The 24,246-nt window shown below is 46.3% G+C and overlaps 1 protein-coding gene across 1 annotated transcript in view; it reads right to left on the bottom strand.

The window, feature by feature from the left end:
* Positions 1-7,819: 7,819 nt before the first annotated feature.
* ntmt2 (N-terminal Xaa-Pro-Lys N-methyltransferase) overlaps positions 7,820-24,246 on the bottom strand; it is a 28,754-nt gene continuing 12,327 nt past the window's right edge. The window contains exons 3-4 of the mRNA XM_052073481.1: positions 16,669-16,921; positions 7,820-9,871 (exon numbers count right to left, since the gene is read on the bottom strand). Coding sequence (XP_051929441.1) covers positions 9,615-9,871; positions 16,669-16,921 — 510 coding nt within the window. The 3' untranslated portion in view covers positions 7,820-9,614. The remainder of the gene's footprint in view (positions 9,872-16,668; positions 16,922-24,246) is intronic.

Raw genomic sequence — 24,246 nt, 5'->3', positions numbered from 1 at the left:
AATAAATGGATCTAGGTTTCCCTTGCCCGGACGCGGGTCACCGGGGCCCCCCTCTGGAGCCAGGCCTGGAGGTGGGGCTCGTTGGCGACTGGTGGCCGGGCTTACACCCATGGGGCCCGGCCGGGCACAGCCCGAAGAGGCAACGTGGGTCCCCCTTCCCATGGGCTCACCACCCATGAGAGGGGCCAAAGGGGTCGGGTGCAATGTGAGCTGGGCGGCAGCCAAAGGCGGGGACCCTGGCGGTCCGATCCTCGGCTACAGAAGCTAGCTCTTGGGACATGGAATGTCACCTCTCTGGCAGGGAAGGAGCCCGAGCTGGTGTGTGAGGCAGAGAATTTCCGACTGGATATAGTCGGACTTGCTTCCACACACAGCCTGGGTTCTGGTACCAGTTCTCTCGAGAGGGGTTGGACTCTCTTCCACTCTGGAGTTGCTCACGGTGAGAGGCGCAGAGTAGGGGTGGGCATACTCATTGCCCCCCGGCTCAGTGCCTGTACATTGGGGTTCACACCGGTAGACGAGAGGGTTGCCTCCCTCCGCCTTCGGGTGGGTGGACGGGTCCTGACTGTTGTTTGTGCATATGCACCAAACAGCAGCTCAGCATACCCACCCTTTTTGGAGTCCTTGGAGGGTGTGCTGGAGAGTACTCCTGCTGGGGACTCCCTTGTTCTGCTGGGGGACTTCAATGCTCACATGGGCAATGACAGTGATACCTGGAGGGGCGTGATTGGGAGGAACGGCCCCCCCGATCAGAAGCCGAGTGGTGTTTTGTTATTGGACTTCTGTGCTCGTCACGGACTGTCCATAACGAACACCTTATTCAAACATAAGGGTGTCCACATGTGCACTTGGCACCAGGACACCCTAGGCCGCAGTTCGATGATCGACTTTGTAGTTGTATCATCGGATTTGCGGCCGCATGTTCTGGACACTCGGGTGAAGAGAGGGGCGGAGCTGTCAACTGATCACCACCTGGTGGTGAGTAGGCTCCGATGGTGGGGGAAGATGCCGGTCCGTCCTGGCAGACCCAAACGTATAGTGAGGGTTTGTTGGGAGCGTCTGGCGGAATCCCCTGTCAGAAGGAGTTTCAACTCCCACCTCCGACAGAGCTTTTCCCATGTTCCGGGGGAGGCGGGGGACATTGAGCCCGAGTGGACCATGTTCCGTGCCTCTATTGTTGAGGCGGCCAATCTGAGTTGTGGCCGTAAGGTGGTTGGTGCCTGTCGTGGCGGCAATCCCCGTACTCGCTGGTGGACACCAGCAGTAAGGGATGCCGTCAAGCTGAAGAAGGAGTCCTATCGAGCCTTTATGGCCTGTGGGACCCCAGAGGCAGCTGACGGGTATCGACTGGCCAAGCGGACCGCGGCTTCGGTGGTCGCCGAGGCAAAAACCCGAGCGTGGGAAGAGTTCGGTGAGGCCATGGAAGCCGACTTCCGGACGGCTTCGAGGAAATTCTGGTCCACCATCCGACGTCTCAGGAGGGGGAAGCAGTGCACCACTTACACTGTGTACAGTGGGGATGGGGCGCTGCTGACTTCGACTCGGGACGTTGTGAACCGGTGGGCAGAGTACTTCGAAGACCTCCTCAACTCCACCAACACGTCTTCCTTGGAGGAAGCAGAGCCTGGGGACTCTGAGGTGGGCTCTCCTATCTCTGTGGTTGAAGTCACCGATGTGGTTAAAAAGCTCCTCGGTGGCAAGGCCCCAGGGGTGGAAGAGATCCGCCCGGAGTTCCTCAAGGCTCTGGATGTTGTGGGGCTGTCCTGGTTGACACGCCTCTGCAACATCGCGTGGTCAACAGGGAGAGTGCCTCTGGATTGGCAGACCGGGGTGGTAGTCCCTCTTTTTAAAAAGGGGGACCGGAGGGTGTGTTCCAACTACAGAGGGATCACATTCCTCAGCCTCCCTGGTAAGGTCTATTCAGGGGTGCTGGAGAGGAGGATCCGTCAGGAAGTCGAGCCTCAGATTGAGGAGGAGCAGTGTGGTTTTCGTCCCGGCCGTGGAACAGTGGACCAGCTCTACACCCTTAGCAGGGTCCTTGAGGGTATGTGGGAATTCGCCCAACCAGTCTACATGTGTTTTGTGGACTTGGAGAAGGCGTTTGACCGTGTCCCTCGGGGAGTTCTGTGGAGGGTGCTTCGTGGGTATAGGGTACCGAACCCCCTGATACGGGCTGTTCGGTCACTATACCACCGATGTCAGAGTTTGGTTCGCATTGCCGGCAGTAAGTCGGAATCATTTCCAGTGGGGGTAGGACTCCGCCAAGGCTGCCCTTTGTCGCCGATTCTGTTCATAACCTTTATGGACAGAATTTCTAGGCGCAGCCGAAGCGTTGATGGGGTCCGTTTTGGGGGCCTCAGTATTACATCCCTGCTTTTTGCAGATGATGTGGTGCTGTTGGCTCCTTCAAACGGGGCTCTCCAACTCTCACTGGAACGTTTCACAACCGAGTGTGAAGCGGTTGGGATGAAAATCAGCACCTCCAAATCTGAAACCATGGTCCTCAGTCGGAAAAGGGTGGAGTGCCCCCTCCGGGTCGGGGAGGAGATCTTGCCCCAAGTGGAGGAGTTCAAGTATCTTGGGGTCTTGTTCACGAGTGGGGGTAGGAGGGAGCGGGAGATCGACAGGCGGATCGTTGCAGTGTCTGCTGTGATGCGGACGTTGTATCGGTCTGTCGTGGTGAAGAAGGAGCTGAGCCAAAGGGCGAAGCTCTCAATTTACCGGTCGATCTACGTCCCAACCCTCACCTATGGTCACGAGCTATGGGTCGTGACCGAAAGAACGAGATCCCGGATACAAGCGGCTGAAATGAGTTTTCTCCGCAGGGTGTCCGGGCTCTCCCTTAGAGATAAGGTGAGAAGCTCAGTCATCCGGGAGGGGCTCAGAGTCGAGCCGCTTCTCCTCCTCATCGAGAGGAGCCAGTTGAGGTGGCTTGGGCATCTGATTCGGATGCCTCCTGAGCGCCTCCCTGGTGAGGTGTTCCGGTCATGTCCCACCGGGAGGAGACCCCGAGGAAGACCCAGGACACGCTGGAGAGACTATGTCACCCAGCTTGCCTGTGAACGACTCGGGATCCCCCGGGGAGAGCTGGAAGAAGTAGCTAGGGAGAGGGAAGTCTGGGCTTCCCTGCTAAAGCTGTTGCCCCCGCGACCCGGCCCCGGATAAGCGGTAGATGATGGATGGATGGATGGATGGATGGAGGACATTCCGCAATGTATGTGAACCATTGTGCGGTGGTACCTCCCAGTGACAACTGTGAGACAATGTGCAAAGTATTAGGCAGAGCTAAAGTGATAGTGGTAGAATAAAATACGATGACAGTTGTACAGTTGGTGCAGAAAATCATTGAACCATTTTAAAGTGACCAGTAGCAGTGTATGTAAAAGGGTACTCAATTTCTTGCCTTGTTCACTGTAGCATAGCCTCATCAATTGTGGCAATGGCATCAGTAATCCTTTGCTTTAGGTCAGTAATGTCCCTTGTCTTTGTTTGAAACATATCTTTAACATAACCCCATAGAACGAAGTCCTGGGGAGTGATATCTGGTGAATATGGCGGCCAGGGAATTGGCCCATCCCTTCCAATCCACTGGTCTGGAAATGTTTGATTGAGGAACCCACGAACATGCAGCCCCCAATGTGGTGGTGCATCATCTTGCTGAAAAATGATGGTTGGTTGAAGGTCATTCAGTTGTAGTGCCACATATTCAGTTATAAGGTCAAGGTAAACATTTGGAGAAATTGATGTCTCGTTGGAGAAAAATGGACCAATTATTCGATTGCACATGATCCCACACCACACATTCACCTTTGGGCTGAACTTTAATAAACACTGAAAACAATAGAAAAAAATCTGAATAGAATATCTAATCAATTGCATTTTTAATAATTTTTTGAAATGGTAAAGAGACTTTAAGGACACCTTGTACATCCTCTGCTGGGCCCTTTTCTGGATGGAGTTGGTGTTGACCTCCCACTTCATGTCCTGGGAGATTCCCAGGAACTTGAAGGTCTCAACGGTTGACACAGGGCAGTTGGAAAGTGTGAGGGGCAGCTGTGGTGAAGGATGTTTCCTGAAGTCCACGATCATCTCTACCGTCTTGAGCGTGTTCTGTTCTAGGTTGTATTGGCTGCACCAGAGCTCCAGCTGCTCCATTTGTTGTCGGTACGCAGACTCGTCGCCGTTTTTGATGAGACCAATGACCGTGTCATCTGTGAACTTTAAGAGTTTGACAGCTTGGTGTGTTGAGGTGCAATCATTTGTGTAGAGGGAGAAGATCCACAGGGGCTGTGCTAGTGTTGCATGTTGATGATGCTGTTCTTCCCAGTCTCACCTGTTGTGTCCGTCCCGTCAGCTGAGGATCCACTGGCAGATCGTAGGGGACACACCGAGCTGGAGAAGTTTGGGGGTGAGGAGTTCCGGGATAATGGTGTCGAACGCAGAGCTGCAATCCACAAACAGGATCCTTGCGTAGGTCTGTAGCGACGCTACTCAAGTAAAGCGCGATTCAGCAGTCAATAGTCTGCTGCTCTCTGCTGTGCGTGCGTCAGCACGGACGCGTCTTTTGGTTCAACCAATCAGCGCTGATGCGACAGACGTTACACATCAGAGAGCTTTGATCTATGACACCAGCTAACCTAGCCTCGGCACGACAACAGCTAAGCAAGTGAGTTGAGACGACACGACGCTCGAGGTCGGATGGACACGCTCTTATTGATAATCTGTGTTTTTCCTTTTTTCTGTCAAATATATATTTTTCTACAAACAAACGTCTTGTCCAAGTCTTTTTTTCATCCACCGGGGTTAAGCTACCGTATTTATAAAGAGACCAAGAATCTCTTTAGGTCCCTGTGCTGTCAAGGTGCTCGAGGATGTAGTGCAGCCCTATGTTGATTGCATCCTCCACAGACCCATTTGCTCAGTAGGCAAACTGAAGAGGGTCCAGCAGGGGTCCGGCGATGTTCTTTAGGTAGTTCAGCACAAGGCTTTCAAGTCAAGTCAATAGTATTTATAGAGCACTTTCAAACAGCCATCGCTGCATACAAAGTTCTGTACATGGAGCAATTTAACATGCACAATAAACAGTGAGGCGGCCCGGTAGTCCAGTGGTTAGCACGTGGGCTTCACAGTGCAGAGGTACCGGGTTCGATTCCAGCTCCGGCCTCCCTGTGTGGAGTTTGCATGTTCTCCCCGGGCCTGCGTGGGTTTTCTCCGGGTGCTCCGGTTTCCTCCCACATTCCAAAAACATGCGTGGCAGGCTGATTGGACGCTCTAAATTGCCCCTAGGTGTGAGTGTGAGTGCGAATGGTTGTTCGTCTCTGTGTGCCCTGTGATTGGCTGGCAACCGATTCAGGGTGTCCCCCGCCTACTGCCCGGAGACAGCTGGGATAGGCTCCAGCACCCCCCGCGACCCTAGTGAGGATCAAGCGGCTCGGAAGATGAATGAATGAATGAATGAATAAACAGTGAGACAAATCGGCAATAAAGGCAGTAGAAAGCACCAAACAGTAAAACCAAGAACAAATCTAAGTCATGCTGAGTCGAATGCCAAAGAATACAAGTGAGTTTTGAGGAGGGTTTTGAAGATGGGCAGCGAGGAGGCTTGCCGAATGTTCAGTGGGAGGTCATTCCAGAGAGAGGTACCAGCAACAGAAAAGGCTCGATCCCCTCTGAGCCTCAGTTTAGTTCTTGGTACTTCTAATAATGTCAAAGGACTTCATATAAATATATATATATATATATATATATATATATATATATATATATATATATATATATATATATATATATATATATATATATATATATATATATATATATATATATATATATATATATATATAAATCCTCATCTCACCCCTCGGGTGGTGTCCGTCCCTCATTCAGCTCGGGTCCTCTACCAGAGGCCAGGAAGCTTGAGGGTTCTGCGCAGTATCCTTGCTGTTCCCAGCACTGCACATTTCTGGACTGAGATGTCCGATGTTGTTCCCGGGATCTGTTGCAACCACTCATCTAGTTTGGGGGTCACTGCCCCGAGTGCTCCGACCACCACAGGCACGACTGTCACCTTTACCTTCCAGGCTCTCTCCAGCTCCTCTCTGAGCCCTTGGTATTTCTCGAGTTTCTCATGTTCCTTCTTCCTGATGTTTCCATCACTTGGGACCGCTACATCCACTACAACGGCTTTCCTCTGCCCTTTATCTATGATCACGATATCTGGTTGGTTCGCCATTACCATCTTGTCAGTCTGGATCTGGAAGTCCCACAGGATCTTCGCTCTGTCATTCTCCACCACCTTCTGTGGTGTTTCCCATTTTGACCTTGGGGTTTCCAATCCATACTCCGCACAGATGTTTCGGTAGACTATGCCAGCCACCTGGTTATGGCGTTCCATGTAGGCTTTCCCTGCTTTCCCCCGCTTGATCCTCACTGGTCTGAGGTTGTGTGAACGCTTTCTTATGAGGAGCTTCAGTGTTCTCTCCATGTAATCCACTTTTCTCCCAAGTTCCAAAAACAAGCAAATTAAAATTATCTGTTTGAGTGAATGGTTGTTGGTTGTTTATTGGTGCCTTATGATTAGCTGGCAACCAATTCACGCTATACCCCACCTCTCACCCAGTCAGTCGAGATGGGATTCAGTATACCCTCGACTCTTGTGAGTATAAGCAGTAAAAGGGAATGGATGGATGGATGTTGGTAGTTAGTACAGAGGTGGGCAAACTACGGCCGGCGGGCCAGATCCGCCCGCTGGTCTTTTTATTCCGGCCTGCTGAAGGTAGGTACAGTACACAATTAAGGTTTCATGGAAATGATTGCATTCATTTAATTTGGATTTGTAATGCCGGGCATTTCAATGCCAGGTGGCGCAGTTACTTGAAGTTGCAGAGCAAAGGGAGGGAGGGGGAGACGATACGAAAGACACTAACTCAAGTAACTCAAGTGATACAACGGAATAAGTGTGTCCGCGCCGCTATTTTCTATCGTTGGATCCAAAACGGCAACATGCAAGTGACTCTTTTTTGCAGTGAGTTTTACTGGAATTGCAAAAACTTTTACGTCCTGTGGATCATGGCATCCAAACGAAGAGTAACAGTAATGGCCGCGGAAGAGAAAGTAAAGTGTATCTGATTAAACGAAGCAGGTTTCGAAGTACGAAACATTCAGGAGACACTTGGGTGTGAAAGACTCAAAATCTACAAGACTTTGAAAAACAAGGAAGCAAATCTTGCTCAGTCCGATTCTGGCAGTTTCCATGCTCAGAGTGAATTGCTTGCGGCTCGACGGACAGTCGAGTAAATAAACGTTTCCTGGAATGGTTTGACTGTTATCGTGCTAAAAACTTTACGCAAACTGGGCCGCGAATAAGAGAGCAATCGGATTCCATAGTGCTATGGGCATCGAAGACTTCGAAGCATCCTGTGGCTAGGTTCAAAAGTTCATTCCACGACATTCGCTAAGCAACACTGTCTTGTGTGGTGATCAAGGGGAGATCAAGTTTAAGACAGTGAGTGAGTGGAAAGAAGGCAACCACGACTTTTACTCATCTCATTTTGTTGCATTATCCATTTTAAATACTGACACAAGGGAGCACAGGAATGTGCAGTGCTTTTCTTCCACTAAAGGTGAATGCAATGTCTGAGGCATGTAAATATTATTTGAAGACGCCATTGTGATGTTCATTTCCCATGTTGCGGTGTTCTGTTATTATCCCCGATGTAGACGGGAGCAGAACTGCACACAATCGAAACCTCCCGCGATTCGTTTTGTCTAATTGTCTGTGTGCGGCTCTCCTGGGCTGAAGCTGTGAGCACACTGCGTCCGTTTCCTGACACAATCATCCATTTTGAATGGGTGTGTTTTGGAATAGACCCGTGCTGACGCTCATGTATGGACACACCTTAAGTTCAGAGGAGCCAATCAGCGCATCGTATATGCTGACGCATATGTATGGCCACACCTTCAGTTCAGAGGAGCCAATCAGCGCCGATATGCCCTGCTCAGCCAGGGTCTCCAGTGAGTCAAACATTATACACGCAAAGTCGCGCTGCCGCGGTCCTCTGCATAACATCTGTTAGTGCACGCAAAGAATACAACGGATAATTTTAACAAGCGATCGCGGTAATGCGCAGATTATAGTCCACAAATATAAAATGTCTAACGTAAAAATCACTTTATAAATTATTATTTTATACAATTTGCAGAGGGCCCGGACAGAGGAGGTCGGGGTCCGGACAGAGGAGGTCGGCGGTCCGGTCGTGGATCGCGGTCCGCCAGTTGAGGAAGAGGGCAATATATTGTTGCACTTTGTTGCTTGTGTTGTCACACATGTATGTTGTTAACTTACTTGGACTTCATACAGAACATATACCATAGTTGTTTCACTGCTCTCATTTAAGAAAAGTATGGTAATACTTTTGTGCTGTTGATGTTTGGTATGGACTGTCAACATATACAGTTTTTTGTATGTACCGTATCTTGTGCTGACCCTGCCCACCTGTCAAATTTCGAAATCAATGTGGCCCCCAAGCCAAAAGGTTTGCCCACCCCTGCTTTAGTACGTCGAAAGGTTCTCTTGAGGGGTGTGACAAAAAGTGATTTGAATCTGAAACTTTTACATTTTATTTGAAAGATGCAAGTGTATCACATGAAACTAGATCTTGTACATACGATTGAATAATTATAAAAAAAAAAATAGATTCTTGTAATGACTCTTCTATTGAATAAATGAGTAATCCGGAATCGAGAATCATGTGAATCACTTTTTGAACCATCCTTAATTCATATTGCACCCCATGTATCATGTGTCAATATTCATATCAAATCGTGTTTAATTGGAGAGATTATTACCCCAAGTACTCCACAAATCAGTAACTAATTTTAATTTAATAATTTATACTTTTTGGGAAAGATTAATAATGAAACAACATTTATTTAAATGATGAAATATCCATCCAGCTGTAGCCTATCCCAGTTAATACAGTTAGGAAAGAAGGAATTACATTCTGGGCAAATTGCCACGATCCCAGTTAATACAGTTAGGACAGAAGGAATTACATTCTGTGCTAATTGCCAGTCAGTCAGAGGGCAATTCGACAATGGCCAGGTATTGAGTCCAGGACCGTTGTGTGAAAGCCATCTATTTGATCAAGTATACTGTCAATGTGAGGAATTTAGCAATTATCAATCGAAGTATATGACACGTGGAAAAAAAAACATTTGTTTGGTGTCTCTTCCTTTAGGTTCATTCACCTGTCCAAATTCTACTGACCCTCTATCACCCATCCATATTCAACATGGCTTATCCTGAACAGGTTCGCGGGGGGTGCTGGAACGTATGCCAGCTGACTTTGAGCGGAAGGAAAACTATGGTACCCCCTGAACGGGTCACCAGTCAGCTGCAGGGCACATATAGAGAAAAACAACCTTTCACACCCACATCCTCACCGTCACTGAGTGGGAACCGATCCCTTGCTGCCCACAGGCTAGTGTATCATGACACCATCAGCAACCTTGAAACTGCACCACAAAGTTTAACAAAAAAAAGGAAATCTATAACCCAAAAGTACTGTCTAATCAATCTGTCTCATCAATTAAACGGCCTGTTTTGCCAAATTCTATTTCATTGCAATCATCCATACAGGCATCATGACCTCTGGGAAGCCCTCCTGCCGTTCAACAGCCAAGATCTCGAGGTCAGCCTTGTAAATAATGGTCTTCATGATATCCAGGTGTCGACTTATGCTGCTGTCAATGGTGTCCAGCTTACATCCCTGTCGTGCCATATTGTCTTTTATAATAATGACACCATTTAAACGCAAACTCTTCTTACAGCGAATAAGGAAATTCATCAGGTCTTTGTCTGTCAGGTGGCCTACAGAGAAACAAATAAAACACATAGCAATAAAGACATTACTTTTCTGTACACTTAAGGACATATTCTGCCATTGACACTTAAGTCAAATCTTTATGCATGATACATGTGCGTAACAACCAAGGAGTAATTTGTTGACATCTGAGGGTGGCCCTAATTTCACGGGACATGAGAGTTTCATTTAGTTTGAAAATATGTCACACTTTAATTGTGAAATGAAATTGCATCTTCAATCCGGATTGGAGGTCATCGCGTGTGACTTGTGCGTGTCTTGAAGTAGCCTGTGTTTTTACTTTTATTTGTAATAATTCCAAGAAAAGCAATATAATCCTAATAACATGCTCATATCGGAAAGCTTAGGAGATCGTGCAAATTGAGAGTTGACCAGGTTGTCACGCAAGGCACGTCACATGTGACGGATCAAATAATCCTCCCTCCCTACCAAAAAACATAAAATAAATAATAATTCAAAAATTTACCGCACATGTTTGTGACTGGTGCTTCAACTGAAAAGTCCCTTCAGCATGTGGAAATGCTCCTCACAAAAGAAGAAAAAAAGTCTACTGGCACCCATGCTTTTTCACCATTTAATTTGATATAAGGTCAACTTTTGGCCGTCATCATAACGTAGTAATGATACACATCCAGCTGTTGGGCTGTCAGTGAGCATATGTAGGACAGGTGCCTCCTCGCGACGTCAGCATGTCAGGACGAATTAGTCGAGTCGGCGGGTGACAGTCATGACTCGTCAGCTGCTGCAAAATGAGTCACATCATGAAATATGACGCTAGACCTGAGTACCCCCGCCACAGTGCGGAGGCTGCGCTAAAGTACACGGGAGAATGCATACACTGACAGATTTGTCAGCGTCACACTCGTGTCTGGTGTGTGTGTGTGTGTGTGTATATATATATATATATATATATATATATATATATATATATATATATATATATATATATATATATATATATATATATATGTATATATATATATATATATATATATACATATATTAGAGCTGTCAGTTTAGTGCGTTTTTATTGCCATTAATTTAAATGAATTTTAACAGGATTAATTTTTTTCTCACGAGATTAACGTGGCACACGTCACAAGCGGATGTTACGGTGCTCTATAAATACACCAGAAACAAAACAACAAGCGAGCTGCAGAGGTTCACGCCCATGTCTGTTTTGCCAGCCATGGCAGCGTGAGACGCCGAAAACGGATACTTAAAGAGTTTATGAATGGAGAGTTTACTTTTAAATAGTTGCCAGATTGCTCCACTGACAAGACCAAAGTTACCTGTTCTTCTCTCTCTGTGTATCATACAGGTATACGATGTATGCCACTGACACGATTGTTACTTGTTTGGAACTATTTTGTGTGGAAGGTTACAGTGTTCCGTGTCCATATAAATAGAGCGGGTGGAGCTTCTCTGTGTTCGTCTGACAGTGACAGTGCGCTGCTGTTGTAGCGACCTAGCAAAAATTAAACGTCTCCAGTGTTGTCATCGAACCAAGTGTAATCATCCGAAATGAGGTAGACACAAAAACCGTAGAGACTTCCGCGCAAGAAGGACCAACATAATCAACATAGCCTGACTGTGTTAGGGGGAGTGAAACCCCCCTCTTTCAGAATGGTTTGCCCCAGCAGCACGGGGGAAGTGCTTGCGCTTGTTTGTACGGCCGGCAGTTTTGAATACAGCGGCACATAACGAACACTAGTGTTCGGGGTCTCGTTATTCTCCAACAAACATACAGAAACAGACTTCTGTTTCTTGGTGTTCAAGCTTGGTGTTCAAAGCAAACTAGGGAAAACGAAGTATGCAACCATGGTTTAAATCCACTATAGGCTGAGTACTACTTTACCTTAGATGTGCACTTTATAATGTTATATTGCTCTGTTTTGATTTCATTAAAAAAGCTGTTAAAGCAGCTGTTGTGTGAAAAAATATTTTTTTTCACTGTTGTTGATGGACAGTAATATTGTGTGAGAGATTATGTGTGAACAACTGCTCCAAGTGAAAAATGTTCATGCAAAATTGAAAATCGAAATGGTTATTTCAGTAAATATTTGCATTTGGCACATAGAAAACTGATTCATGATTCCAAGTTGATGAGAGCATTAAAATGGGGAAAAATAGGACAAAAAATGTAAAAGGAAATTCAGAAACGATAAAAAATGTGTGAGTAATCACGATTAATTTTTTTTAGTTCATTTGAGTTAATTATGACAGTTGCATTTTTAATTAAATATTTTAATCGTTTGACAGCTCTAATAAGAGAGAGATATAGGGTCAGGCAAAATGATCTGACACGTTTGTAGGTTAAATAAAAGGCAAATAAATTAAAGAAACAAAAAAGTGTTTTTATTTCTGAAAAGTACCATTGTACATGAAACGGCGTTTTTTTTTTTTTTGCCTTACATCCTGCCCTGCTCATGGAAACGTGTCGCAGGCTATGATGCAAATCTTCGTTGACAGAAACATTGAAATGTAATATTTATTCTACACATTTTTTACAGCATTGGGACACGTTTAGAATGTTTGTTTCATGTTTTTACTCCTGCACAAACCAAATTTAAAACAAAAAAATTTATTTCCCTCCCACATCTTTTTCCATTTTCGAACATTTTATAAAGCTCCAGGGAGCCACGAGATGGCACTAAAGAGCCGCATGCGGCTCGAGAGCCACGTTTTGCCAACCCCCGGTCAAAGTTGTATAGAGCACGCCCCATGACCATTGTGAGGATAAAGCGGATCAGAAAATGGATGGATGGATTTTGATTTTCTTTCAAACCCCGGAAGAACATGTCCAGCATGATAGATTAGTTCTGGAGCACCTCCTAGAAAACAATTTCTTTGTCAAAGCAGAAAAATGCATGTTTGATGTTCCCTCTATTAGTTTTTTGGGCTACATGCGCGCTCAGGGTCAGCTCGGGCCAGATCCTGTTCATTTTCCTCCCCAGAGAGAAACTATGATGTCGGCAACCGTGAATTGTTGGCTGTGGTCGCTGTGCTTCCGGAGTGGAGATATTGCCGGGAGGGAGCTGAGATCCCCCTTTCTGGTACTAAAACCTCACATATCTGCAATCTACCAAGCACCTAAACTCTTATCCGGCTCGTTGGGCCTTATTCCTAGGGCGCTGTAATTTCACTCGATCCTACCATACCGGCTCCCGTAGTTTTAAATCTGATGCTCTCCCTCCCAGGCATACTCCATCTTCAAAGAGGCAAGATTCTTAGACTATCCTCGCCTCTTCACGCTTCATCGGGCCGGCAATGTGTGACATTGAGTGGGCAGTTCTGGAGGCATGACAGCAAGCAAATTCTGGCTTGTGCCCTAAGGATCGGCACTTCATCCCAGATTCCGTCCGCTCTAAAATCCTGCAATTGGGGATGAGATTTTTCCACTTTTTTGCGGAATTCCGCTTTTTTTCCAGTCAAAATGGACCTTTTTTATATTGTTCCAAATCCATTGAGAAAATTTTAGAGGGGCTGGGGTAGGGTCTGGTGTTATTTCTGGGCTGCCGGACTGACTTGTCTTCGGCAGACTCGGGACTCGTAATGTTTACAAATAGTTTGCAAGCATCCATTTTGAATACTTTTTTTATTGTGAAGCGTTAGTTTGTCGTTACTTCGTAAATGGGCTAAAACCAATGTCTTACTTGTTGTGATTGTGATCGGCCAATGCAGAATCACAACCAATCCGTGTTCGCCTTCCTAAACCCCTTTCCTGCGAATTCTGAATGGTTTTGCACAAGGGCTGTAGTGTATTGAAATTACCCGTGTATGTAGTCTGTATGAAACAAATGCCGAATGATATTGAGACTCGTGACGAAGCTAACGTGCGACAGATAGATGCGGATCTGAAAAACAAGTTTTGATAGGACTGGTTGGATAGAAAGCTGACGGTGTCCCCAGTAGGAACCAGTAAAGAGAACCATTGTCTGTGCTTGTGTCGGATTTCGTGAAAAAGCTCGATGTCACTGGCAAAGCTCTGTGTACAGTTTGTAACGATGTCATTCTATTCGGATAGAGAGGATGGAAATATTTACAGAGTGAAGTCTGTATTCTGCTCATATTTAGTCATGCTGTATAACCTTCCCAAGCCCATAGCGTAGCTTGGCGTCCTTGTAACAATCATCTCCTAGAAATGGAATACTCTTGTATTATTCCTCTCTTATTAGTTAGGTTTTATGGTTACGGTGTTATTCCTCTCTGTTAGTTGTGTTTGTTCAGACACTTGAAAGAAACAATGTAGAATGCTGTTGAAGGTATTTCCTGCTCACTGTGTTTACAATCAGCTTTAGTGCCCCTCGACCCGACCACTTTTAGGGCCCCCCCTCCACAGGTCATGTTTAACATCAAAAGAGGAACTGTTATCTCAAGTATCTGTGTTCCTGCCATCACACAAAATGGTGGGTAGTGGTGGTCTGGTCTCACCTCACCACTCTCAACTTCTTTCAGCCACACCGGGTCAGATGACATGTTACTTTCTTTGTTTTTTTGTTTTTTAGGTTTGATTTTAAGCAGCACATTTTAAGTTACATGTTGGTGCTCACCAGGAATACATAAGCAGAATTGCACAAAGGCCTACCGTATTTTCACGACTATAAGGCGCCATTAAAAGTCTTAAATTTTCTCCAAAATGGACAGGACGCCTTATGGTGCGGAGCGTCCTTTGTATGCGCTGAGTTCCAAAATCTGACTGACAGCCGACACGCTGTTTATATAGAGAAAAGGCGGAAGTGACTGTGGCCAGGCATGCGGGAAAGAAGTCGCCCAATCAGGGAAGGGTGGGCGTGTATATATACAGATATGAGGAGAGAGAGAGAGAGAGGACAGGCAAGCTGGGGAGCAGTCCGCCACAATGGGTGAAGGGTGGGCGTGTAAGTGGACGCTAAAGGGACGCCGCAAGCAGGTACCAACACCTGTATAGAGTGTGGCAATGTGCATTGTTGCAAAACAACTCCGGTTTTGGTTTCTAAGAACCCCTGAAAATAAATTCGTCAAAGAGACACGCCTACGAAGCTCAGTTCAAACTTAAAGCCACCGGTTATGCTTTTGGCATGCGTGCCCATCTCACAGCAGCGGTGAAAAACCAAGTCAAGCAAATGAACTCTGAGCTTGCCGTTATTCCCGGAGGCTTGACTAAAGAACTCCAACCGCTGGACATTGGCATCAACCGGGCGTTCAAAGTAAAGTTGCGAACGGCATGGGAACAATGGATGATCGATGGCAAACACAACTTTACAAAGAGTGAGAAGCAGCGCTGGGCGAGTTACGCCACAATACGCAACAACGAGAGGGAACGCGGCGTTTTTGATGGATTACGGTACTTGCACAATTGTTCAATTCTTTCTACACACACACGCGCTGCCACCATGTTTCGCTCTGTTCTTTACTTTCAAATGTGGGAAAGCTTCACACGAGAGAAATGTTGACTTTGCTGTTACTGCTCCTTCTTTCCGCTCGGCAATGCGTAGCAACTCACACTAGCATGTGATGCGTTCAATGACAACTGGGATGTGCATTCCTCTGCTTCTGATACAGAGGATGAGGACTTTGATGGATTTCTGGGTGATGATTGATCGAAAAACGTGAGAACATTGTACGATGGCTAAATAAAATACACCCGAACTCAGTTCTGCTTTCGTTGCCTTTTTAAAAACGTGTTTTTAGCTTGTATCTGTATGTCTTGGCATGCTACCGTATGCTTCAAGCTAACGTGTTAGCGTGCGCGCATGCATGCCGTATGTTTAAGCTGGTGTATGTTTTACCACTGTAAAACTGCGCCCATTGGAATAGTGCGGTCTGTCTTTGTGTAAAATACAGAAATGTCACCAATTAATGAGACTGCGCCCAACCGTACGGTGCGTCAAATAGTCGTGAAAATACGGTATGTCAAATTTTGAAAGAATAGTGAACAATTTTAGGATTTTTTTTTCCTGTGAAAGATTCAAGTGGTGTGTACATTGAATACACATTAGCATGTTTTGCCAATTTTGTAAGCAAATAGGGAATGGTATTTCAACAAAAAAAATTAAAATTTTGTTAATAAAATTAATGGTTTTAAGGCTTTAAGCTAGAGTGGTGTAGAGGGAAAAAAAAACATTTGTGTCTCTGTGCATCTTAGTAATATATTTTTTTTCTGTTAATGCACACTTCACCCTTATCATTCAATCAGTCTCACTTTCACAAAAAGTATTTAAAGAATAAAATAAAGCAGGTCATCTTTAACCTATGGCGACGTGTGACTGCATCACCGTAAATTGTTAGTGCTCACCAGTGTGCAGTTGCAGCTTGTGATCAGAGTTGTTGCGCTATATCTTTTATCGTTATCATTATTCTCATTCAGAGTTTGTTTTGTACAATTCACCGAGTGGACGGACAAAGAATGGGAATCTGGAGGGCTGAGAGAAGCATTTTAAAACGGTACGCGTGAGCTACAATCATTAACAGGCTGCCTAAGTGCGTTGCATGCCTCAGCGTCAGGCTATTGCTCATCATGGCATGCGTGTGTACGTGTGTGCGTATACGCGGTAACGGGTCGATCGCAGCAGGTTGGTTGATCGAAAAGTAGATCTTCGGTCAAAATAGTTTGGGCACCCTTTAACAAGAGGACAGTATTTCAACAAAAAATGTAACATTTTGTTGATAAAATTAATGGTTTTAAGGCTTTAAAATCTCTAAAACCCATTAGCTTGGTGCCTACCAGATGACCAAAAAGCAAAAAAATGATGTTCATTCAAGGGACTGCAGCATTTTAATACTAATAACTCTTAATACTTACATGCCACCCACTGCATCCAGATGACATCATACTTGTTTTTTGGCGGTGTAAATTCTTGTAGGTTATAGCAGTAGTAGGTCTCAATTCGATCTGCATGATCACCCAGGTAGTCCTCATGTGCATGGAGAAGGAAGTGCTCCATCATGTCTGCCATCTCCATTTTCTCAAACACCGGGAGGAGAACTCCTTTGGTCACACGACCAATACCGGAGCCACAGTCCAGAGCACAGTGAGTGCCAGCCTTTCCAGGGCCCTTAAAATGAAATAAATGAAACATACTGTCAGAATAAAATATTTGTAGTTCAATATTAAAGTTTAATATAATACATTAAGATGATTTGGAAACACATTTTTGATGTCCAGTAAATGCCCCTCCATTTAGGAGTTTATATTCCAAATCACTCCTTGTAGTAAACACTTCCTTGTAAAAAATCCCATCTTTTCCAAACTAACAAGCTTAACTTATCCATTAAACCATCCATCCATTATTTGCTCCGCTTATCCACACAAGAGTTGCGGGAGTAATGGAGCATGTCCCAGTTGTCTTGGGCATTATACGGGGCACACGCTGAACTGGTTGCCAGCCAATGGCAGGGCACACATAGATAAACAACTGTTCATGCTCACAATCACACCTAGGGACAAATTTAGAGCAGGGGTGCTCAACCATTTTAAGATATCCTTTATTTGTCCCGCAATGGGCAAATTTACAGTCAGAGTTCAGAAAGGAAACCACAAGGTAGGGAGAGGGGAAAAAAACCCACGCTCGAACTATCCTCTTCTGAGGATAATTTAAGTCCAAGATTTTAAAAAAGACCATAGCACATAAGTAAGCATATGGCAGTTACAACAAGTCACAATACATAACATGTAATTAGGGGGAGAATTAATGGGAGGGGGGGGGGGTGACGGCGACGCCGCTCATCCGACCAGCTGTACGGTCCGCCATGCGCTCCGCAGATCATTCCACGTCGCGGGGGAAAAAGAGAGGAACGATGAAGACGGTGATGATGAGGATGTGTATGCGCGTGTGATTGTCTGGTTGTGTATGCGTGAACAGGCCGCAGCTGCTTCGTCAAGGTCTGCTCATGAAGACAGTCCTGGCTTATCAGTTCATGGCCGAGAAGGAGGGGGTGATGGTGGGGGCACTAGCTTCCGTGCATTCCTTCCATCCAGGGGAAAGGGGTCCAAATACAGTTGTTTGTTTTGGAGGGACGGCCGCCAACAATTTCAGGTGGCCTTGAGTCCGTGGCTGTATCCCTTCACTGGTGCCGATCAGCCAAATCCTCAATTCCTTTTCGAAGCGAGAATTCCAACTTCTCCTTGTTGTTGTTGATCGTGTGGAGACACTCCAGAACCGCAATTGCAGTTGAGCTCAGTCACCGCTTGAGTCTGAGTGTTGGACATTCGCGCTAGACCATCAAGAATGACCGGCAGCTTCTTCACTTCCAATAAAGCTGCCCGCGTTGGTTGGATTTTGCGCTAGAACAGGAAACTGCTCACACCAAACTGCAGCATACCTGCTATCAGAAGGCCGATAATGTAGACGTCTTCCTCCTCCTCAACGGTCAGTATTGACAGGCACACCATTCTCCGCTTCCTCCATGGATCTAGTGTGTTCCCAGCAGCAAATGTCCCGAGGGACAAGCAGGCTCCCCACTGCCTGCTCTTCTCGTCGAGAAAAATCTTGTCGATTGCATCAAGAGACCAGCCAACCAATTCTATGGTTTGTTTTTTAGGATGAAAAAATACGGCGGAGGCTAGGAAAAGACAGCACAAGGACAGCACATAGACTGAGTGGCGAGCAAGGAGGGGAGGGGGGGGGGTGTCAGGAACAGGGCAAAAAAGCGTCCGCCTTCATCGAGAGCCAAGCAGAAAAGACCGAAGATCGACTTTTCAAGCAACCTACCGCGATCGACCCACTAACCCAACAGCCATAACGCCCCGAACATGAACGGAACAGAAAAATAAAGTCGATTCAAGAACTTGTGAGTTTGTAAAAAGGAATCAGTGCCTACTTTAGTCGAAACCTGACGTGGTGGCAAGAGACGCACTTTGGCAGCATCTCGGGTGCAACAACGTCACTATAGTAGCTCAAGGGTATCGTTTAAAAAAAATTTCCAGGCACTTCAGATTCCCATTCTTTGCCAGTGCCATCGGTGAATTTAAGATAAGATAAGATAAGATAAGATAAGATATCCGTTATTTGTCCCACACTGGGGAAATTTACAGCCTCCAGCAGCAAGAATGTATGTAGAAAGAAGAAAGGAGAAAGAGAGAAAAAAAGAACAACAAACATCTTTCAATTAAATGCAATATGAACACAAATGGATAAATCGCAGTACTATTTACAATTTTCCTTCACATCATTTAATTATTATTATTATTATGATTATTATTTTTTATTCATCAGCCTGACAGCAGTCGGTAGGAACGAGAGTCGGTATCTCTCCTTCTTGCAGCGCGGGTGTAACAGTCTCTGGCAGAAGGAGCTACCAAGTGCTGTCAAGTGTGAATTTCAGATGAAACTAACTTTGAATGTGGACAATAAAAATAAAAAGAAGCTATGGACAGTATAAAAGCAATTCAGAAGGCTTTGGGAGTGAAGAAGTTGACCAAAGACGGCAACACAAGAAAGCAGAGAATTATTGAATGTTTTTTGTAGCAAGAAAACTATGTTGATATTGAATTTCTTTATGGTAACATTGCCATTGCTCAAAGAATACGTATGTCTGTTCGAGATGAAGGCGCCACTCATCCACAGGCTACATGAGAAGCAGTTCACCTTGTATAAGGGATTCCTCGCTTGTTTTTTGAAGGCAGAAGCTGTGCATGGTCTCAAGCCTAAGCATGATACAGCCATCATACACTATCCCAGCCGTCATGTGCCAAAAAGAGAGATGTTTGTGGGGACCACTGTAAAAGGACTGATATCATCATCACACAGGTCTGACTCCACAATCAGCTCATTCCTTGAGCAGGTGGAAACTGCATATGTCAAGTATGCCAAGTACTTTAGTACAAAGTTGCCACTCGACAACTAAAGTTCTGTAGTGTATGGCAGTGATGGACCCCACAGCACGTGGCCACTCAGTTGCAAGAAAACATCTTCTGCGACTCTGAGCACTGGTGACAAATGTGCTGAAGACTGAAGAAAAAGATGAGTTTGAGCTGCAGGTGCGAAGATTTCAGGTTGATTCCTTTAAGATATCCTTTATTTGTCCCGCAATGGGGAAATTACAATCAGAATTCAGAAAGGAAAAACGTTGGGTAGGGAGAGGGGAAAAAAAACACGCTCGAACTAGCCTCTTCCGAGGATAATTTAAGTCCAGGATTAAAAAAAAAAGACCTTACCACATGAATAAGCATATGACAGTTACAACAAGTCACAAGACATAACATGTATAAGGCGAGGATGAATGGGAGGGGTGGGGGGCGTTTAACCGCGACGCGGCCGAACAATGACCAGCTGCACGGTTCGCCGTTGCGCTACGCATTATCGAACCACGTCACGGGGGGAAAAGAATCGGACCGATGAAGATGGTGATAACAAGGCTGTGTATGCGCATTGTCCAGTCGTGTATGTGTATGGGTGTACAGGTCATAGCTGCTTCGTCGAGGTCTGCTCATCATGAAGACAGTCCCGGCCGAGAAGGGGGGGGGGGGGGGGGGGGGGGGGCCTAGACTCCATGCGTATTTCTATCCAGGGGAAAGGCCAGATAGCATTGTTTGTTTTAGAAAGACGACCGCCAACAATTCCAGACAGCCTTGAGTCCTTGGTCTGTATCTCTCACTGGCGCCAATCATTCAGATCCGAAAAATTCTTTCGCAGCGTGAATTCCAACGTCTCCATGGTATTTTCAATCGCGCGTAGTTGCTCCAAAAACCGCAAAGTCGCAACAATATTGCGGTTGAGCTCAGTCACCGCTTGAGTCTGAGTGTTGGACATTCGCGCCAATCCATCCAGAGTGACCGGCAGCTTCTTCACTTCCAATAGAGCCGCTCCCGTCGGTTGAATTTTGCGATAGAATAGCAAGCTGCCAACAACAAACAGCAGCATACCTGTTATCAAAAGGCCAATGATGTAGATCATTTGTACGACCATATGATACAGACATGAGGATCGACCATTGGTGGTCAGATCAGCGTCTCCTGGATCTGTACCCAGCTTTGACAAAGATGGTGCATGCTTTACTTTCATGTTTTCACGGTCCACAGGTTGAAGGCTCTTTCAACATTATGGGTGATGTCCGAGACCAAAAGTCTTGCCGCATGGAGATCCACACACTAAGTGCAGTTCAGACGGTGAGCTACCACATGCGAACAAGCAAGAAAACACCTCTACAGTACTTCAAGAGAGAAAGTGTGCTGCATTCTCCAGTTGATCCTTTGCTCATGGGAAACATGAAAAGAGCCTATTCAAAATACAAGGCTGAACTCCAGGGAAAGAAGGATATCAAGAAAGCTTCTCAGGCATCAATGGCAATGCCAAGAACAAGCATCCAGAGTAAGAGAAAGACAAAGGATGAATTGGACGAAAGCAAGGTTGGACCATGTGAAAGGACATGAGGAATTGGCTAAAAATAGACTGAAAAAGAAGGAGGGGACCAATAAGCTTTTAGGGCTTGCTAAAAAGTTTAAAATTAAGAGAAAATTAAGTATTCTACCTCATGTAACTGTATATTGTTTTATATACTGTAAATATACATCACTTTATATAATAAAATACATTCATAACGCATATATAGTAAACAGTGTGGGACTTCGCTATCACTGTATGAGGTAAGAATCAACAGCATTTTATCACATTTACACACTTTATGAATACAAGTAATGAACAAATCTTAAATATGGCAGGGAATGTGTTTCCTTTTTTAGTTTTGATTTTGAGCAGCAAATTTGAAGTTACATGTTGGTGCTCATAAGTAAAATTGCACAAATTTTCACTTGAAAGAATAGTGAACAATTTGAGATGTTTTTCTGTTAAAGTTTCAAACCGTGTGTGAATAGAATACACTTCATCTTCAGCATGTTTTGTGCCACTTTTTTAAGTGGCCCCGTCCCCACCCTCTCGCGCCCTCCCCGGCCACACCCCTTTCCGCTTTTTTTATCACTAGCCACTCTCATCCCTGAGGAAGTCGGAATCGTTTCCAGTGAGGGTAGGCCCCGCCAAGGCTGCTTTTTGTCACGATTCTGTTCAGAACCTTTATGGACAGAAACGCAGGGCTCTCCAACTCTCACTGGAGCATTTCACAGCCGGGTGTGAAGCGGTTGGGATGAAAATCAGCACCTCCAAATCTGAAACAATGGTCCTCAGTCGGAAAAGGATAGCGTGCCCTATCTGTCTCGGGGAGAGGATCTTGCCCCAAGTGGAGGCTTTTAAGTATCTTGGGGTCATGTTCACGAATGAGGACAGGAGGGAGCGAGAGCTCGAGAGAGCTCGACAGGCGGATTGGTGCAGCATCTGCAAAGAATCGGACTTTGTATTGGTCTGTCGTGGTAGAGAATGGGCTGAGCCAAAGGGCGATGCTCTCCAGATTTACCAGTCAATCTACGTTCCAACCCTCATCTACGGTCACGAGGTATGGGCCGTGACCAAAAGAACGAGATCCTGGATACAAGTGGCCGGAATGAGTTTTCTCCGCACCGTGTCTGGGCTCGCTCTTTGAGATAAGGTGAGAAGCTCGGTCATCCTGGAGCGTCTCAGAGTCGAGCCGCTTCTCCTCCACGTAGAGAGGAGCCAGATGAGGTGGCTTAGGCATCTGATTAGGATGTCTCCTGAACACCTCCCTGGTGAGGTGTTTCGGGTATGTCTCACCGGCTGGAGAGACTATGTCACCCAGCTGGCCTGAGAACGCCTCGGGATCCCCCGGGAAGCGCTAGAAGTGGCTGGGTAGAGGGAAGTCTGGGCTTCACTGCTAAACCTGTTGCCCCCACGACCAGATCCCTGATAAAAAATGGATGGATGGATGGATGGATGGAACTGCTGGGGGCGTATCCATCCTCGGTCGTTCCCTGGTAACTCAGTTTACCCCACCCGTTGCACTCTAACAGAGATTTTTAACCAGCAACCAACTACCTACTCCAAGGATAACATCAAGGTTGCATTTATGATGAGTCTGTTGACTGGACTTTTTGGGCTATCGCTGTGAAGAACGCTCAACTGAAATACCAGTCTTCATTCACAGACTTTATTGCTGAGGTTTTTCACGTATTGCACCATCCCATCCAAGGCAGAGAGGCGGGAGGTCAATTATTAGACTGTGTTCAGGGTAGGCAGTCAGTTGCTGACTACACCATTTCTTTTCGCATTTTGGCGGCAGAGAGTTTTGTAACTGTGCGTTGCGCAGCATTTTCCGACACGTATTGAGTCCTTCCGTCAAAGATGAGCTGACTGTTCACGACGATGTTACGAATTTAGAAGAATAAATCTCGGCCATAACCTTACGTTATGGCCGAGTGAAGGACACACACACGCACACCCACACACTACGCACTCACGTGGGTGCCCACCAGTGCACTCGCGCACATATGCATGCACACCACGATGAGCAATAGTCGGAACGGGCCGAAAATGAATGAAAGCTCAAGATACAAACTAACTAATAATAATAATAATAATACATTTCATTTCTAAGCGCCTTTCAAAACACTCAAGGACACTTTACAATCAAAACAAGAACAATAAAACCACATAAATAATACAAGGAGAGATAAATTTAAACTGAATATGCGATTTTAAATAGTTGACGCCGGCAACATCGCCGTCGCGATGAGCACTAGCTGACCCAGCCAGGCCGCCCAACGCGTCGTGGTCCGCGGATCGGCCGCCGTTTCTGCCGTTGTCGCTGCGTGGCCGGCGGGAGGACGACCAAAAGGGGGTGATGCCCCTGGAGCCATCGGGGTGGGAGCCCCGACGAGATCCATGGCGGATGCACCCCCGGGAAGGACGAGGAGCGACGCCCGGGAAGCGGTGCAGCGCAGGCGGGGAGCCCGACCACTGGAAGCGGAGCCCAAGAAGCCCCGCCACCGAGCACCGCAGCAGTCTCCCCACTGGCAGACGGAGGAGTGACAGGAGGGTTCACAGCAGCGTAGCCCAGACACAGGCCCCGTCGACCCCCACCACGGAGCGCAGAGGGGTGCAGAAGGCACGGGGACCCATCCGACAGCCAAACAGGCAGGACACCACGACAGCGCGACCGAGGACAACCGTGCGACGACCTACGCTCCAAAACCACAACGAACCGCAACAGAAGTGCACAGACTCCGCCATGACGAGAGCAAACCGCAGAAACTACAGCAAACCGCCAAAAAAAGAATAATTGCAGGTGAGCAGCGGCAGCCAGACGCGCCAGCCAGACGCGCCAGCGTTCACTCAACCCGGAAGTGTGTGTTACCGATGTTAGATGCCATGTCACACTTTTTTTTTCCCCCACGCATTTCCTCCTCCCACCACTAGAGGTCGACTTGGGACCAGTTCGCTGGCTCCCGGTCGATACTGATCAACGTATTGGGCACTGCTGCCTTAAAATCAGAGGTAATTCGCTGACTAGCTTAGCACTGAGCACCGTTGTTTGC

The sequence above is a fragment of the Hippocampus zosterae genome, chromosome 8 (genome assembly GCF_025434085.1).
Source record: "Hippocampus zosterae strain Florida chromosome 8, ASM2543408v3, whole genome shotgun sequence".
NCBI lineage: Eukaryota > Metazoa > Chordata > Actinopteri > Syngnathiformes > Syngnathidae > Hippocampus > Hippocampus zosterae.
The sequence above is the reverse complement of the archived record's forward strand: the minus strand, read 5'-3'. Positions and strand labels throughout refer to the sequence as shown.